This window comes from Leptonychotes weddellii, chromosome 12 (assembly GCF_054177405.1).
Source record: "Leptonychotes weddellii isolate Sample4059 chromosome 12, ASM5417740v2, whole genome shotgun sequence".
In the NCBI taxonomy this organism is placed as follows: Eukaryota; Metazoa; Chordata; class Mammalia; order Carnivora; family Phocidae; genus Leptonychotes; species Leptonychotes weddellii.
Window position 1 is genome coordinate 77,247,676 of NC_138380.1, and position 16,100 is coordinate 77,263,775.

The 16,100-nt window shown below is 39.3% G+C and overlaps 1 protein-coding gene across 3 annotated transcripts in view; it reads right to left on the reverse strand.

Moving 5' to 3' along the window:
* The window catches only part of DNAJC2 (DnaJ heat shock protein family (Hsp40) member C2), a 34,457-nt gene that overhangs the window by 4,375 nt on the left and 13,982 nt on the right, over positions 1-16,100 (reverse strand). For 2 of the 3 annotated variants that reach the window (XM_031026568.2, XM_006731900.3), the window contains exons 4-12: positions 9,409-9,507; positions 8,204-8,345; positions 6,781-6,861; positions 5,613-5,678; positions 5,062-5,153; positions 4,862-4,983; positions 4,174-4,323; positions 872-960; positions 729-798 (exon numbers count right to left, since the gene is read on the reverse strand). In XM_031026568.2, the coding sequence (XP_030882428.1) occupies positions 729-798; positions 872-960; positions 4,174-4,323; positions 4,862-4,983; positions 5,062-5,153; positions 5,613-5,678; positions 6,781-6,861; positions 8,204-8,345; positions 9,409-9,507 (911 nt within the window). The remainder of the gene's footprint in view (positions 1-728; positions 799-871; positions 961-4,173; positions 4,324-4,861; positions 4,984-5,061; positions 5,154-5,612; positions 5,679-6,780; positions 6,862-8,203; positions 8,346-9,408; positions 9,508-16,100) is intronic. The other variant, XM_081800659.1, reaches the window with a different exon arrangement.

The following is a 16,100-nucleotide window of genomic DNA, read 5'->3' on the forward strand; positions in this document are numbered from 1 at the left end:
TGCTTAATTTGGCTCTACTTTTCCTAACCATCTTCCTCTCCCACTTCTCCCCCTTGCTGCTCCTACCTATATGTTACGGTTCATGCTTTCCTCTGACCTTTATCTTAGCACTGTCCATCCTTCAAGGCTGGCTCACACCCTTCCCTGAGCCTTCCCTGACCGCTCTGCCCTGTACTGGGCACTTCCAGACCCTCCATCTTCTGGTCCTCAGGCCTTTCCTCTTCAGCGTAACTGTTCCTGAACTCCTCTGAGGCAGCAAAAGCAGGAGGCATTTCTCCAAACTACCTGGGCATAGTGCTATATGTCGTAGGTACTAATACTTGTTACACTGAACTGAATTTCTGGGCCTGTTTCCTCATCTGTAAAATAAAAGGTGTACACTAGACAGAACCCAGATTTCTTTTGGCCTAAATGTTACTATCCTACAAAGATGCTCAAGGAATAGTCAAAATAATTATTTTTTTCTAACAGTGATTTTAAAAAAACTACAGTGAATGTGCTATAGATACCACCAATCAAACAGTATACATGGTAACTTTACAGACTAAATGCAATTTAAAGTAACAATAGCACTTACTAGAAGCAAAACATACTGGGGGACGTAGAAAGAAATGAGATTCTTTGCCCTTATTCGTAACTTACATGTTGATGGGGAAATACTAAGGTGAAAGCAACACGATAAGCAGAATTAAATGCTAAATAAAGGTAGAAGTGAAGTGTTCTGTTACCTGTTTTTCCAGAGCAGCCTTTCCTACTTCTTTTGTAGACGATGTGAGTGTTTCATTCAAGCACTGTAAGCTAAAGGAAAAAAGGGGATGAAACTTCCATCCTAAGCCCAAGACAAGACTCAGTAGCACTCCTAGAGTTATACCTTGCGAGTTCAAGCCGATCACAAAGTTTTTCCACTTCTTCCATCATTTTAACCCGCTCTGCCTCATTGTCAGAGAAGTGATTCCAGGTCTAGAAGCACAAGCACAAACATTTTCATCTTTCACCTACTGACATGGAAGAGTATGTCCATAAACACAAGTGCAAAACATTAAGTTCTCAAGAGATTCCTCAGGTGAATGTATGGCCTTCTGACCATTAACAACCATATTCCCAAGGCTCTCCCTGACCCACTAGCAATAAAAAGCCATTACCAAGAGGATGGAGGAGTAAAACAGAAAAAAGGTGATGATGTGGAAGATCTCTGGATGTTATAAAAGTCAGAATGATTCCCCAGAGAACCACTTAAGAATCAAGAAATTCTGTATGATAACTCAAAATTCTTTGTTGGGCTGCCTATTCTTTCTTTCTTCTTTGTGCTGAACTGTAAAATTTACTAGAAATTTTAAATGTCAAATTAAAGATAAAGTAATGTGTCAAGGAACAGGAGGTATTAGAAAAATTATGATTAAAGATGGTACTCAAGGTCTCCCATTCCTTAATGTCCTTAATGCTTCCTTAATCCACACAGTCTCTCACTAGGGTCCCAATGCTGCTTTTACTGTCCAAAAGCACTATTCCTGTTCTTCCTGCCTGTCTGGGTCACTCCTTCCCAGGCTCCTCTTCCTCTATCAGTACCTTAACCAGGGTGTGTGCATCCGCCACCCTCCTCCCTCTTAACCCTCTCTCTCTGGGTGATGTACTCACATGGCTCCTAGTGGCACTGAGATAGAGAAGACTTCAGTGATCCCACTCTTGAACCCCAGACTTGTACAGCCAACCACTCACTCAGAATTTCCAGCTGAGCATCTCAGTGTGCTCAACAAGCCCTAAACTGAAGTCAACTGGAGCAGGTGGAAATGGCAGTAAACTGAACTGAGCATTTCCTTTCAGCTTTTTCCTTCTTTGTTTTCTATTTCACTGAATTACACCATCATCCACGCAGTGCTCCATGCAGGAAACCAGGACACAGGCAAATCCTCCCTTACTAACCACCTCCAGCACACACAGTCAGGGCCGCACAGGCAGCAGCCTACCCTACCTCCCAAATACTGGTTCATTTCCTCCACCTTTTCTATTCCCACCCTCTCTCACCTGGATTATGGCAAAAGACTCCCAACTGTCTCTGCCTCTGGGCTTCTCTCAGCATCCTGACCGAAACCAACCAATTCAGTAGCAGATACGAACGAGCAAGATATATAATGCCCTTCAAGACCCGGCTCCTTACGTCTTCGGCTGCCTCTGGTTCGTTAAACCACGCTTCCTGGATCTTGGCCTTCTTTCCGTGCTCCTTGACCTCTCTCATCTCTGATCTCATGCATACACTGCTTCGCCTGGTTAAATCCTACCAGATCCAGAAAGCCTTCCTTGACTACCTTTCTGGTACTTTCTCTTCCTAGTACTCATCTTAAAAGTGTTTACTTGTGGGGCGCCTGGGTGGCTCAGTTGTTAGGTGTCTGCCTTCGGCTCGGGTCGTGATCCCAGGGTCCTGTGATCGAGCTCCGCATCAGGCTCCCTGCTCAGCGGGAGGCCTGCTTCTCCCTCTCCCACTCCCCCTTCTTGTGTTCCCTCTCTCACTGTCTCTCTCTCTGTCAAAAAATAAATTAAAAAAATCTTAAAAAAAAAAAAGTGTTTACTTGTAATTCTCCACCATTAACCAGATTTCTGGAAGGCAAGGACCATATCATTATATCACCATATCATCATTATATCTACATCAATTATAACTGCTTGGCACATAGTAAGTGCTCACTAGGTATCTGATAAATGAACTCACCCTGGAAAAGAGCAATAAAACAGTTACCTAATGCCAGAACGTTTACCCTCATTTATGCTTCATCTCTAAGAATATTCAAGCTTTCTATTTTCTAATTGGCCTTTTAAAGTTTTTTTTTTTTTTTTAAGATTTTATCTATTTGACAGAGAGAGAGACAGCGAGAGAGGGAACACAAGCAGGGGGAGTGGGAGAGGGTGAGGGAGAAGCAGGCTTCCCGCCGAGCAGGGAGCCCGATGCGGGGTTCGATCCCAGGACCCCGAGATCATGACCTGAGCCGAAGGCAGCCGCCCAACCAACTGAGCCACCCAGGCGCCCCTGGCCTTTTAAAGTTTTTGCGGATTTCTCATTACATGCCAAATGTGCTAAGTACTGCATGTGAATGATCTCATTTAAACTTCATAATTCTACTATTTCAGCTATTGTGTAGGTGCGGAAACTGGGGCACAAAGAGGCTGAAGTAACCTCCTGAGGGCCCATAGACAGTAAGTGTCTAATGGAGAATGACTTCAAACCCAGGCAGCTTGCTCTCAGCCCGAACTCTTCACCACTATGATACAATGCATCCTTCTCAAAACAATTTTTGGGTGAAATCTGAGGAAAACACTTCATTTTTTCCTATTTTATTTCCTCTCGCTGACCAAAAGCCTGAAGTGACTACCTGTGCTTGTGTTCTGGTTAAACCTCTTTCAAAGCCTGATGAGGGGGCAAGTTAATTTCAATTACATTATAGTAACTGAAGATTCAGGATGGCATATATGAAAATAAATATCCACTACCCAGGGTCTCTGGACAGTGACATGGAAGAGAATGTTTCCGCACACAGAAAGCATTTACATACTTGCTGGATTTGACTCAACGGTATAGTACACAATACTGTATAGCAATCTCTCCCTATAGCTTGGCAGTTCATTAATTTATTCATTCAGTGCTATTTGATAAGGAACAATACTGGTCCCTGACTCTACCAGCTTCAAATGTTAAGAACAGCTCTTGGACAAAACTACATTTGAATACTTCTGGGATTTTTTGGTCAATCTTTTTTGGTGAAAACTATCTGAATGCAAACTACCAGTACTCCCCCAAATGATATCCGTTTCGATAAAAATGAAACCTTTCAGATCTTTAAAAAGAACCCAAGTTTAACTTCTAAAAGAACTTCTTCTAAGATAAATGCTGATTTTACACCTAATCTAATATGGACTATTAGAAAACTGAGCAACGTTTTTTTTAGGTTTGAAAATTACATAATGTTTATGTCAAAAAAACCATTTACTACAGCTGAATACTGAAATATGCACATGTGAAATTTTTAAAAAGTGAATTTAAAAGCATTTAAGATGCTTAAATGAGATAAAATGTATGTAACCGTTTAATTACATTTGCATAGTATAAGAAAGGAAATATTCTTAAGTTTAATCACCAATTGGATTTGTTACCTAGTGTTGGTTCAATCACACAGTCTGACGTACCTTGCATGAGTTTCGAAGTTTTTGCCTTTCCTTCTTAATGGCTTTTTTCTGGATATCTTTTTCCTTCTTTGCCAATAATGCTTGTTGTCTAACTTCCTCCTCTTCTTTCTCTTTAGCTAACCGAGCAGCTTCTAATTCAGCTTGTCTTTGCTTTAATAATGGAAAATAAAATCATTTTAATAAGAAAATTAGAATTTCTGTCTATAATCTTATTCAAAAAACTCAACTTTTAAATAAATTAGGAAAAAAGGTGACATGTCAACTTATTGAAGACTGAAGGCTGAACTGAGAAAAGCGCTGGTACAGTTCTACATTTATTAGAAATGTAAAATAGGCACATTAGAAATAAGTATAGTATTAAAGGAATATATATGACATGTTTTTGCTTAATAAAAATTTCCTTCAAGGAATATGCCTGTAATTATCAATGGTATCAACTTATCAAGATTTATTCATGTAGCACCTAATTCTCTACTTCAAGATTATAGTTGTTTTGTTTTGTTTGTATAAAGCAGGCTCCATGCCCAGCGTAGAGTCCAACACAGGGCGTGAACTCATGACCCTGGGATCAAGACTGGGATGTTTAACCGACTGAGCCACCCAGATGCCCCTCAAAATTATAGCTTTCTAAATATATCTGAGGATTAAAGATTTTATGAACACTTAAAGTCCAGCTTCATCATCTTACTTTTTCTTTAGCTTCTTGCTCCTTCCGTTTTGCTTCTGCTTTTGCTTTCTTTTCTGCTTCTTTCTTGGCTTTTTCTTCTTCCTTAAATTTTTTTATTCTTGGATCACAGCTATATGCATTGTCTATACCAGAAAAAAAAAGTTAACTTTTTCAACTTTCAATATTTAAAGAACCTTTTAAAATATATCAATTAGGCTTACCAACTAATGTTCTTATTCTGTTCATTTCTTCTTTTTTTCTTTGTGCCCTTGTTGCTCTGTTCTGCTTTTCAATCCATCTCCTCTCATCACGACTATAAAACAGAAAATATTGCAAACTATTGATTATAGATGGTATCACTGGAAAATGTAATATGTTTATATATAAATAATGTCTGAGAAGGTTAAAATGCCATGTCACTATTAACATTAGTTAAAGGGTGATTCTACTTAATTTTGGTTGATTTTTTGGGGAATACTCATGTCAAAAGTTATTTCCCAACAAATGGGGAAAACTAAAACCAGAAGAAAAATAATTTGCTGAATTGAGCTTTTGTGACAATTATATTTCTTGGCAATTTCTTAAGCATACCATTAACTATTGATTTGGCCTCATCTAGTTTAACTTGTGAGATGGGATCTCAAACTACTACTAAAAAACTCAAAAAAGGATACACAAAGAAAACTATTTGAGAAAATATATGTAGTATATATATACATCACAACAAGGAACCAAATAACTATCGTCCTTTATTAGTGACTTACTTACATACCATTCTGCTTTTTCTTTTTCTTCTTCGTCTAAGTAAGAAAATTCTCTCCAAGAATCAAAATTATACCTAATATAGATAAAAACAAAGTTAAGCCAAAACAAATGAAAAAAATCTTCCTTTTTTAAGTTAGATGCACATAATTCTAAGAAACATTAATGGCAAGTGGATGAGTTTGTCTTAGTAGATCCCCACCCCCCACTGGTGGAACTAACACTATGCTCAAGCCATCTTCTTCTTCCTCTTTTTTAAATGACCCTGTATGTGGTATGAAAATCTAAAAGTACATTCATCACCCCTAAATTAAAATCACACCTCCCTACCATCTCCATTAGCTTTTTCTCTTGCCTGGGACTTGTTAAAGCTCTTCCTACTTTCACCTGTCCTAGTCTGTCAAGTCTAAAGGTATCCCACAAAGGGGTTACTGCATCTCTGATTTGTACCGTCTGAAGGGAAAAAGCAACTACAACTGGTAGAGCTGAATTTGGTCATTTTTGTTTCTCATTAATCTTAGGTTTTCATTTACCAGATACTTAATGAGAAAATACAGCACATGTAATTATGAATTGGCCAGGAATATTGTGTTTACTAAACATTAGTGAATCAGTTACAGAGACAAAGAAGCACTGCCTTCCTCATGTATTCAAGTATTTTCATCAGCAAGACAAATGAAAATGTATTTTTTACTGAAATCAAATGGCTCCTTAATTTTCATTTTTTACCACTACAGTATGCTTGACATCTCGAGATCTGATTAGAAAACAGATTAAAAAATCATCAAAGCCTAAACATCACATAGGAGATAATACAGCATTATGTGAAAACCTTTATGATTATTTCTGAAAAGAGTGCTTTTTTGTTCGGGAAAGGTTCTGTGATTCTCCTATCCTTCAATTAATTTATGAACGAGCAAGTATTTATTGAATAATTACCTTTTTTTTTTTAAAGATTTTATTTATTTGACAGAGACAGAGATAGCGAGAGAGGGAACACAAGCAGGGGGAGTGGGAGAGGGAGAAGCTGGCTCCTCGCCGAGCAGGGAGCCCGTGATGTGGGCCTCCATCCCAGGACCCTGAGCCGAAGGCAGATGCTTAATGACTGAGCCACCCAGGCGCCCAATAATTATCCTTTTAAAAAATGACAGCATCATAGAAAGAGTGTAGTCACTTACCAGAAAGAATAAAATGCATCTACATCTTCAAATGACGAATTCATATCACCAAGTTTAGGCACATTTTTTTTATTTGACCATCTGAAATATTAAAAGAAAAATTTAATTCAAAATTTTGTATAAAGGTCAACAAGCTAATTTATTAAAAAAACAATTTTTACTAATCCCCTATAATCTCCCTTCGCTATGACTAAGAGATGGAGCTGGAAGATCAGCAGTGGGGTACTGAAAAATGCAGGTGCCATGAGAGAGGACAAGGGTAGACAGGGTTGGGGAGGAAACAATGAAACCGTGTTCTCATCGCCAGGTTGTCTTCGGCTCCATAAATGAGGAGCTGCCACACTGGCTAGGAAGAACAGGCACTAGCCCCCTCCCAGGCACACTTCCTCCGGCCTCTAAACAGGCGGTACAGAAGCAACCTGCAGGCCCAGGTTTTTTTAAAATGTTAATACAGAGAGATGATTCCCACCAGCTCAGCACCACGACCATCCCCCGAAGAGTAAGACTTCTCGGTTCAGCACCTCACCCATCATCTCTGCAAGGATCCTGAGCTTGTTACTCACCCATGTTTTCTACTCTATGAAACTTCCACAACAAAAGATATTACACTATTTAGTCTTTACCACCTTCAACACTATTACAAAACAAAACTGAGGAGAGTGGGCGGAGAAAATATTAAGCCGCACTAAACCAAAAAAAGTGGGTCTCAAACCCGACTGCACATTAGAATCACCTGGGAGTATTTAAATGCCCGACAGACATTCCAAATGCATTAAATTGAAATCACAATTAAATCACAATCTCTCCAGGTGGAACACAGCCATCAGGAGTTCTGCAAGCTCTCCAGGTGACGCCATGTGCGGCCAAGCTGTGCTCTAACGTAGATGGAACCAACGCAGATGCAACCAAAAAATGCAGAATATTGATATACCCATTTAAAAACTGACTAATGAAATAAACTATGTATACACTAACATTAAAGTTATATCATCCTTTGTCAGGGAATCTTATGATAACGAAATGCTCCAAGAAACAGTTCAGAAAGAACAAAAGCTTTATCAAATGAGAAGGGGCCAAATAGAGTACAAGCACATTAGTAAAGGGGAAGCACAAGAACGGGAAATTACCATCACCTAAATAACAATATCACACTACATAAAGTCAGCTATTGTTCTTTCCCACAAAGGAAATCTAAAAGAAAAACATCCTATGAGGTGTAAAGGAATCTCGCCATGGAAAGGCAGAACTTCTGTGCAGAGAGCAAAATAAATTAAGAGCAGTACGTTCACCAGAGGGGCTCAATGCTGGAGAGGAGGAGGAGGAAGAGAGCAAAAACTCGTATCACAGGAAAGTTGCAGACGCCTGGACGCACATGCAGCAAGCCGACACAGCATTATGATCACAAGGGGATCCTTTAACTCACCTAGAATTCCTTTCAAACACTGGGGAAAACACTTCGAAGAAATAGTCTTTTGCTTCACTTTTAGAAGGAACGGAGTTATCAAAAGTAGGATCTACACTGTTGAATGCCCGTCTTTTCACTGGATCAGATAACATTTCATAAGCTGAGGAAAAAACGGTAAGGTCACATTACCATGACTCTACATCTTTTTCCTGTGAGAAAAAAATCCCCTTCCTTTAAAAAAAATTATTTTTCCTATTTAAAAACTGTGTGTGCTTATGGGCAGGAAGAGACTGAATCTGGGTAATGACACCTCCAGCACTACTGGGATATAATCTCACCTCACAACTTCCTTCAGAGTCTCTTCTGGAAGGCATATAACAAAACAAAACGGTTAAATACTCAACCCTTAAGAATGCATGACTCCGAGGAAAAAGAAAGAAAATTAAGCATTACATTCCAAGGCTGTAAAAAATCAAAGAATCTTTACCATCTTGAGCACTGTGTAAGAATGGACCAAAAAGAGTAAGTTTGAAAGGTGTGTACACGATTTTAAAAATTTAGCATCAAAATGCACTATCAGGGGCACCTGGGTGGCTCATTCGGTTAAAGCATCCGACTCTTAGCTCAGCTCAGGTCTTAACCTCAGGGTTGTGCGTTCAAGCCCTGTGTTGGGAGTAGAATCACATTTAAGGACACACTGAGAAATGGCAACAACCTATATTAATTTGCTTAAGGAAGACATGGCTATGTAAAGAGCAATAAACTGTCTTGGGGTCCATAGCAGGATATAATCAATTTTTGGATTTAAATTAGCAAAACATCTGAGGAACAATTTAGTCCCACGAAGTATCTGAAATGGAGAATTTCGTATCCTCATTAGACTTAACATTTATGATGAATTAACTCTAGGATGAGCTTCTCCTAAGAATCACCTGATGATCTCATTAAGATGCAGATTGTGTCAGTAGATCTGGGGTGGGGCCCAAGCTTCTGCATCCTGATCAGCTGCCAGGTACTGCTGAGGATGCTGGTCGGGAGAACCTCACTTTGTTGTAGTGAGGCTCTGGGGCAGATTATCAGAAACAACCAGATGTAACTGAAAGTGTTTTGAAATGTCATGGTATAGTTAAATTAACTACAGAATATACACTAGAAATCCAACCCCAGAACTTAATAAATAATCATCACTTTTAGAAATTCCTGACTCTAGAGTATTTTCTTACCTTTAGTTATGCAAGTGAAGTAGTCATTATCTCCTTCTTTTATTGGCTCACCAGCTGCTTTCCGTTTGTCTGGGTGATGTTTTAAAACCATTGCTTTATCTACAAAACAAGCCAGATTTAGACAATTTGTCACTTTATGCATCAAAACTAAAAATAAAAATGAGGAGCTTGGGAAGACGGCGGCGTAGGAGGATCCTGAGCTCCTCTCCTCCCACGAACCCTTCAGGACTGCAACTACATAGAGTGCAACTCACTCTGAAAAGGACCTGAAGACCAACAGAACAGCTTTTCCACAGCTAAAGATGTAAAGAAAAAGCCACACTGACAGGGAAAGAGAGGAAGAGATGTAGTCTGGAACCAGATCCCCAGTGTGGCAACCCACTGGAGTTGAAGGAAGGATATCACAGATGCAGGGGTCCTCCCTGAGGAGTAGGGGATCAAGCCCCTACTGAGCACCCTTGCCCTGGAGTTTCACACAGAGAAGAGGAGCCCCCATAACATCTAGCTTTGAAAACGAGTGGGGCTTCACTCCAGGAGTTGGAAGGCTATACTGAGACTCTGCTAAAATTTTACTTTTTTTTTTAAAGATTTAATTTATTTATTTGACAGAGAGAGACACAGCGAGAGAGGGAACACAAGCAGGGGGAGTGGGAGAGGGAGAAGCAGGCTTCCCGCCGAGCAGGGAGCCTGATGTGGGGCTCAATCCCAGGACTCTGGGATCACGACCTGAGCAGCGAAGGCAGATGCCTAACGACTGAGCCACCCAGGCACCCCTCTGCTAAAATTTTAAAGGGCCAGTGCACTGCAGCACTCATTCTGAGACCCAGCACAGAGGGAGCAATTTGAAAAGCATGTGGGTTATATGTGACAGAGATTTACTAATTATAGGACATGTGCCAGAGGGGCAGGGATCTGCAGGAACTTTCTCCAGAAAGAAATATGCACGCAGGTGCCATTTTCCTTGCCCTCCTTCAGCCTTACTGCCCTGATGCTGGTGGAAGCCAGTCGTGACACTCTCCATCTACCTTGCTAACACTACTTGCCCCGCCCCATGGTCCCCTGTAGAGCTCCCCCCACCCAAAGGTGCCCATCCCAAATGGCTCCCATCCCACCACACCTGGTAGGGAGCCCCAGTCAGAACCAGGGCCTCTCCAAACCAACTGTGGACAGAGGGGAGGGGGCAGCCCCATCCACCAGCACACCTGCAACACTTGTAGCCTGACCTCTGAACCAGCTGTGCTGGCGGCAAGCAGGCCTAGCACTGTACCCATAGTAGTCCTGGACCAGTCTATACCAGGAGAGTGTATGCAGCCCCCACACAAAATATTTCTGGAGGGCCTGGGCCTGGTGACCGGGGGGGGGGCAATGCACTACTGGGCACCATGGGACACCTTTACATAAGGCCACTACTTTCAAGAACAAGAGAGGTAGCTGACTTACCTAATACACAGACGTACAGTCATGCAAACTGAGGAGACAGGAATATGATCCAAATGAAAGATCGAAACAAAACCCAAGAAAAAAGAGCTACTAAAGAAAATGGAAATAAGCATTCAACCTGATTAAAGGCCCAAAGTAATGATCATAAAGATGTTCACTGGACTGGAGAGAAGAGTGGATGATTCAATGAGTACTTCAACAAAGACAGAAAATCTGAAAAACAAACTAGAGGGAATCAAGGCCAGATGAGAGGATGCAGAAGAATGGATCAGCGATGAGGAGGACAGGGTAATGGAAAGCAACCAAGCTGAACAGCAAAAAGAAAAAAAGAATTTAAAAAAAATGAGGCTCTGTAGGATGCCTAGGTGTCTCAGTCGGTTAAGCTTCTGCCTTCGGCTCAGGTCATGATCACAGGGTCCTGGGATCGAGCCCCACGTCGGGCTCCCTGCTTGGCGGGGAGCCTACTTCTCCCTCTGCCTTTGGCTCCCCCTGCTTATACTCTCTCTCTCATTCTGAGAAATAAATATAAATCTTTAAAAAAACCTCTGCAACATCAAGTATAAGAGAACATCTGCATTATAGGGGTCACAGAAGGACAGAGTTAGGGGCAGAAAACTTATTTGAAGAAATAATGGCCGAAAACTTCCTCAACCTGTAATGAAATAGATATCCAGCTTTAGAACACAAAGGGAGCCCCACAAAGGAAGAATGAAACCCAGAAGGTCTACCCCAATGCATAATTAAAATGGTAAAAATTAAAGATAAACAGAGAATCTTAAAAACAGCAAGAGATAAAGGAAACAGTTACATAAAAGGGGAATTCGATAAGGACAATTTTTCAGCAGAAACTTTGAGGTCAGAAGGGAGTAGCGTGGGGCGCCTGGGTGGGTCAGTCATTAAGCGTCTGCCTTCGGCTCAGGTCATGATCCCAGGGTCCTGGGATTGAGCCGCGCATCAGGCTCCCTGCTCCGCGGGAACCCTGCTTCTCCCTCTCCCACTCCCCCTGCTTGTGTTCCCTCTCTTGCTATATCTCTTTGTCAAATAAATAAATAAATAATCTTTAAAAAATTATTTAAAAAAAGGGAGTAGCATGATATATTCAAAGTGCTGGGAAAAAACCTACAACCAAGAATACTGTACTGAGCAAGGTTATCATTCAGAATGAAAGGAGAGATAAAGAGTTTGCAAGACAAAAGTTGAAGGAGTCCATCACCACTAAACTAGCCTTACAAGAAATGTTAAAAGAGAATTTTTTTTTTTGAAGATTTTATGTATTTATTTGACAGAGAGAGACACAACGAGAGAGGGAACACAAGCAGGGGGAGTGGGAGAGGGAGAAGCAGGCTTCCCACCAAGCAGGGAGCCCGATGCGGGGCTTGATCCCAGAACCCTGGGATCATGACATGAGCCGAAGGCAGACGCTTAACGACTGAGCCACCCAGGCGCCCCTGTTAAAGAGAATTCTTTAAGGGAAAAAAACAGGCATAACTAGAAGAAAATGGTGAAAGGAAAACTTCATTGGTAAAAGCAAACATACAGTGAAGATAGATCACCAATAAAGCCAGTATGAAGGGAAAAAGATGAAAGTAGTAAAATCAATTGTTATCTACAAAAATCAGTCAACAGATACACAAAATAAAAAGATGTAAAATATGACACTATATACATAAAACATGTGGGGGGAGTAATATAGTGCTTTTAAAATGTGCTTGACCTTAAGCAACCATCAACTTTAATATAGACTGCTATTATACACGCAGGATGTTATAATATGAACCTCATGGTAACTACAAATAAAAAACCTGTAACAGATACCAAAAATAAATAAATAAAGGAGTCTAAACCTAACTTTAAAGAAAGTCATATCATGAGGAAAAGACATCATGAGAATAAAGAAACAGACAAGAGCTCTAAAATACACAACCCCCCCAAAAAAACCAAAACAACAAAAAAACACCCCAAAACCAAACCAAACCCAGGAAGCAATTGGCAAAATGGCAATAAGTACACATCTATTAATAACTGCTTAAAATGTAAATGGTCTAAATGCTTCAAAAAAGACACACAGTAACTGAATGGATAAAACAACAAGATCCACTGGGGTGCCTGGGTGGCTCAGTTGGTTAAACATCTGCCGTTGGCTCAGGTCATGATCTCGGGGTCCTGGGATCGAGCCCCACATCAGGCTCTTTGCTCAGTGGGGGGAGTCTGTTTCTCCCTCTTCTGTGCTTTCTCTTTCTCTCTCAAATAAATAATCTTTAAAAACAACAAGGCCCATCTATATGCTGCCCACAAGAGACTCACTTCAGCTTAAAGACATATACAGACTGAAAGTGAAGGGATTGAAAAAAATATTCCATGCAAGTGGAAGCAGAAAAAAAAATTGGGGTAGCAATACTATGTCAGACAAAATCAACTTTAAAACAAAAACTGTAGAGACAAAACAAGACATCACTTAATAAAGAAATCAATCCAACGAGAGGCTATAACAATTGTAAATACCTATACAACCCAACAGAGAAGCACCTAAACATATATAAAAAAAATGGTTATAAAAAGAAATTGACAGTAATACACAATAATCATAGGGGCCTTTAATACCCCACTTACATCAATGGACAAATTATCCAAACAGAAAATTAGTAAGGGGACACTGGCTTTGACAACATATTAGACCAGATATACTTAACAAACAGAACACTCCATCCAACCATGGCAGAATACACATTCTTCTCAAGTGCATATGGAACATTCTCCAGGATAGATCACATGTTAGGTCATAAAACAAGTCTCAGTAAATTTAAGAACACAGAAATTATAGCAAGCATCTATTATACCCACAATGGTATGAAACTAGAAATCATATAGGAAAAACACAGGAAAAAAACAAACCTGTGGAGGCTAAACAACATGCTACTAAACAATCAATGGGTCAAAGAGGAAATCACAGAGGAAATTAAAAAAAAATACTATGATGTAATGTATGGTGATTAACATAATAATAAAAAAATACTTTGACACAAATAAAAATGGAAACATAACAGCCTTAAAAGGCAACCGACTGAATGGGAGAAGATATTTGCAAATGATACATCTGATAAGGGGTTAATATCCAAAACATAAAGAGCTCCTAGAAATGAACACCAAAAAACCCCCAAATAATCCTATTAAAAAAATGGGCAGAGAATCTGACTAGACATTTTTCTAAGAGGACATACAGATGGCCGACACATGAAATGATGCTCAGTATCACTGATCATCAGGGAAATGCAATTCAAAACCACAACGAGATATCAGAACGGCTATTATCAAAAAGACAAGAACTAAGCTTTGGTGAGAATGCAGAGAAAAGGGAACCTTCATGCACTGTTGAGAGGATTGTAAATTATTTTTTAAGACTTATTTATTTGAGAGAGAAAAAGTACGAGCAGTGGGAGAGAAGCAGGCTCCCTGCTGATCATGGAGTGTGATGTGGGGCTTGATCCCAGGTCTCTGGGATCATGACTTGAGCCAAAGGCAGAGTCACCCAGGCACCCCGGTAGGATTGTAAATTGGTATAACCACTATGAAAAACAGTCCATCAGAAGTAAAAACGACTTTGAAAGATAGGTGAATTTGGTTTAGGTGAATGGAAGACAGGAGGTAATTCCAAGCAAATGAGTAAGAGTTAACGAGGCACAGTGCCAAAATAATTGAGCTAAGGTCCTTGTAGCAAACACTTCAGGCAAGGAAAATTGTTTTTAAAGAATCTTACTGATCACTCTTGAAGCATCCTTCTCTGTATTAATAACTGAGCACTTTACATTTGCCAAAAAGATTATAAACAGAAGTTACGAGGTTAAGGGAAATGATCACCTGTTTTAAGACATTCTTTTGTTTTACATCACGTACTGCTTAAAACCTTTATCTCATGTAACGCTAATTAATAAATAGCTTGTGATGCTTGTGGGGGATGTACAGAGAGGAAACTTGCCAAAAAAAAAAAAAAGAGAGAGAGAATGGTTTTTTAAAACATAAGCGTAATGAGGGGCGCCTGGGTGGCTCAGCCAGTTAAATGTCTTGACTCTTGATTTCAGCTCAGGTCATGATCCTGGAGTCTCAGGATCGAGCCCCATAACGGGCTCCCTGCTCAGCGGGGAGTCTGTTCTCTTTCTCTCTCTGCTCTCCCCCTGCTCATGCTCTCCCACTCATTCTCTCAAATAAATTTTTTAAAAAAATCTTAAAAAAAAAAAGAATTTTAGAACTATCTAGTCACATTTTAAATTTTACAATGAAAAAACTGAGACACCCAAATTCCCTCCTGATCTATTCCTGCTCAGCAAAGCTCAATTTTTTTAATACCTCAGCTTTAATTTAAAAAGTGATTACCTACTGAATTTGTTTCTAAAATGCTTTTTTGATGAATACTGTTGTCATTTTGTGATACGTATCATACAAATATACATTATACCTATCTACATATATATATTCGTGACATATATATACACAATATTTATATATATATGTAAAACTACTTTTTGAGATGTGAGATTTTCACTGCCAATTAACCTAATGGGAACCCTAAATGATGGGGAAAAATCCTCAAAATAGAAGTTTTACATATATAACATATATGAATATGTCATATATATGTATACTTATAAGCATTTATATATACTATATATGTCATTTTCATTATATTTACTCATCATTTCCTTTATAATTTTTTTCAGTACTTATAACTTATAAGATACCTTCATCATTCTCAACAATTTTAATATATTTTGTAGTTTCATTATTATTTTCCATTGGTAGAACTGAAAATTGTAAAAAATTCTTTAAATTTTTTACAATTTTAACAAATTCAAGTAAATATCTAAACCTTTCATCATTTGAAGTCCTAATAACATCTAATAATCCTTCCCTTCTCCAGTGATGTATGATGCTTCCTTTATTATAGCAAATTAATCAGGGTTTGTTTCTGGTTAACTATTCTTGCCCTGGGATCATCTTTAAAATGATTATACCCTCCTAATAAATTTGATGGTAACTTCCAAAAACTATTATTTTTGTATATTTCTCCTGCATCTAGCCACTTGACTCAACCCTTTTTTTTGGTTTTCTAGGTAGGGCCTATGTTACCTACAAATAATGTATTTTTCTTCTTTCCAATAGTTCTCTTATTTAATATCTTAGTTCATTAAACTACACTCCTAAAATAGCATAAAAAATAATAAGCAGGCTAGTTTCTCCCATGGATTTTAATGGTAATA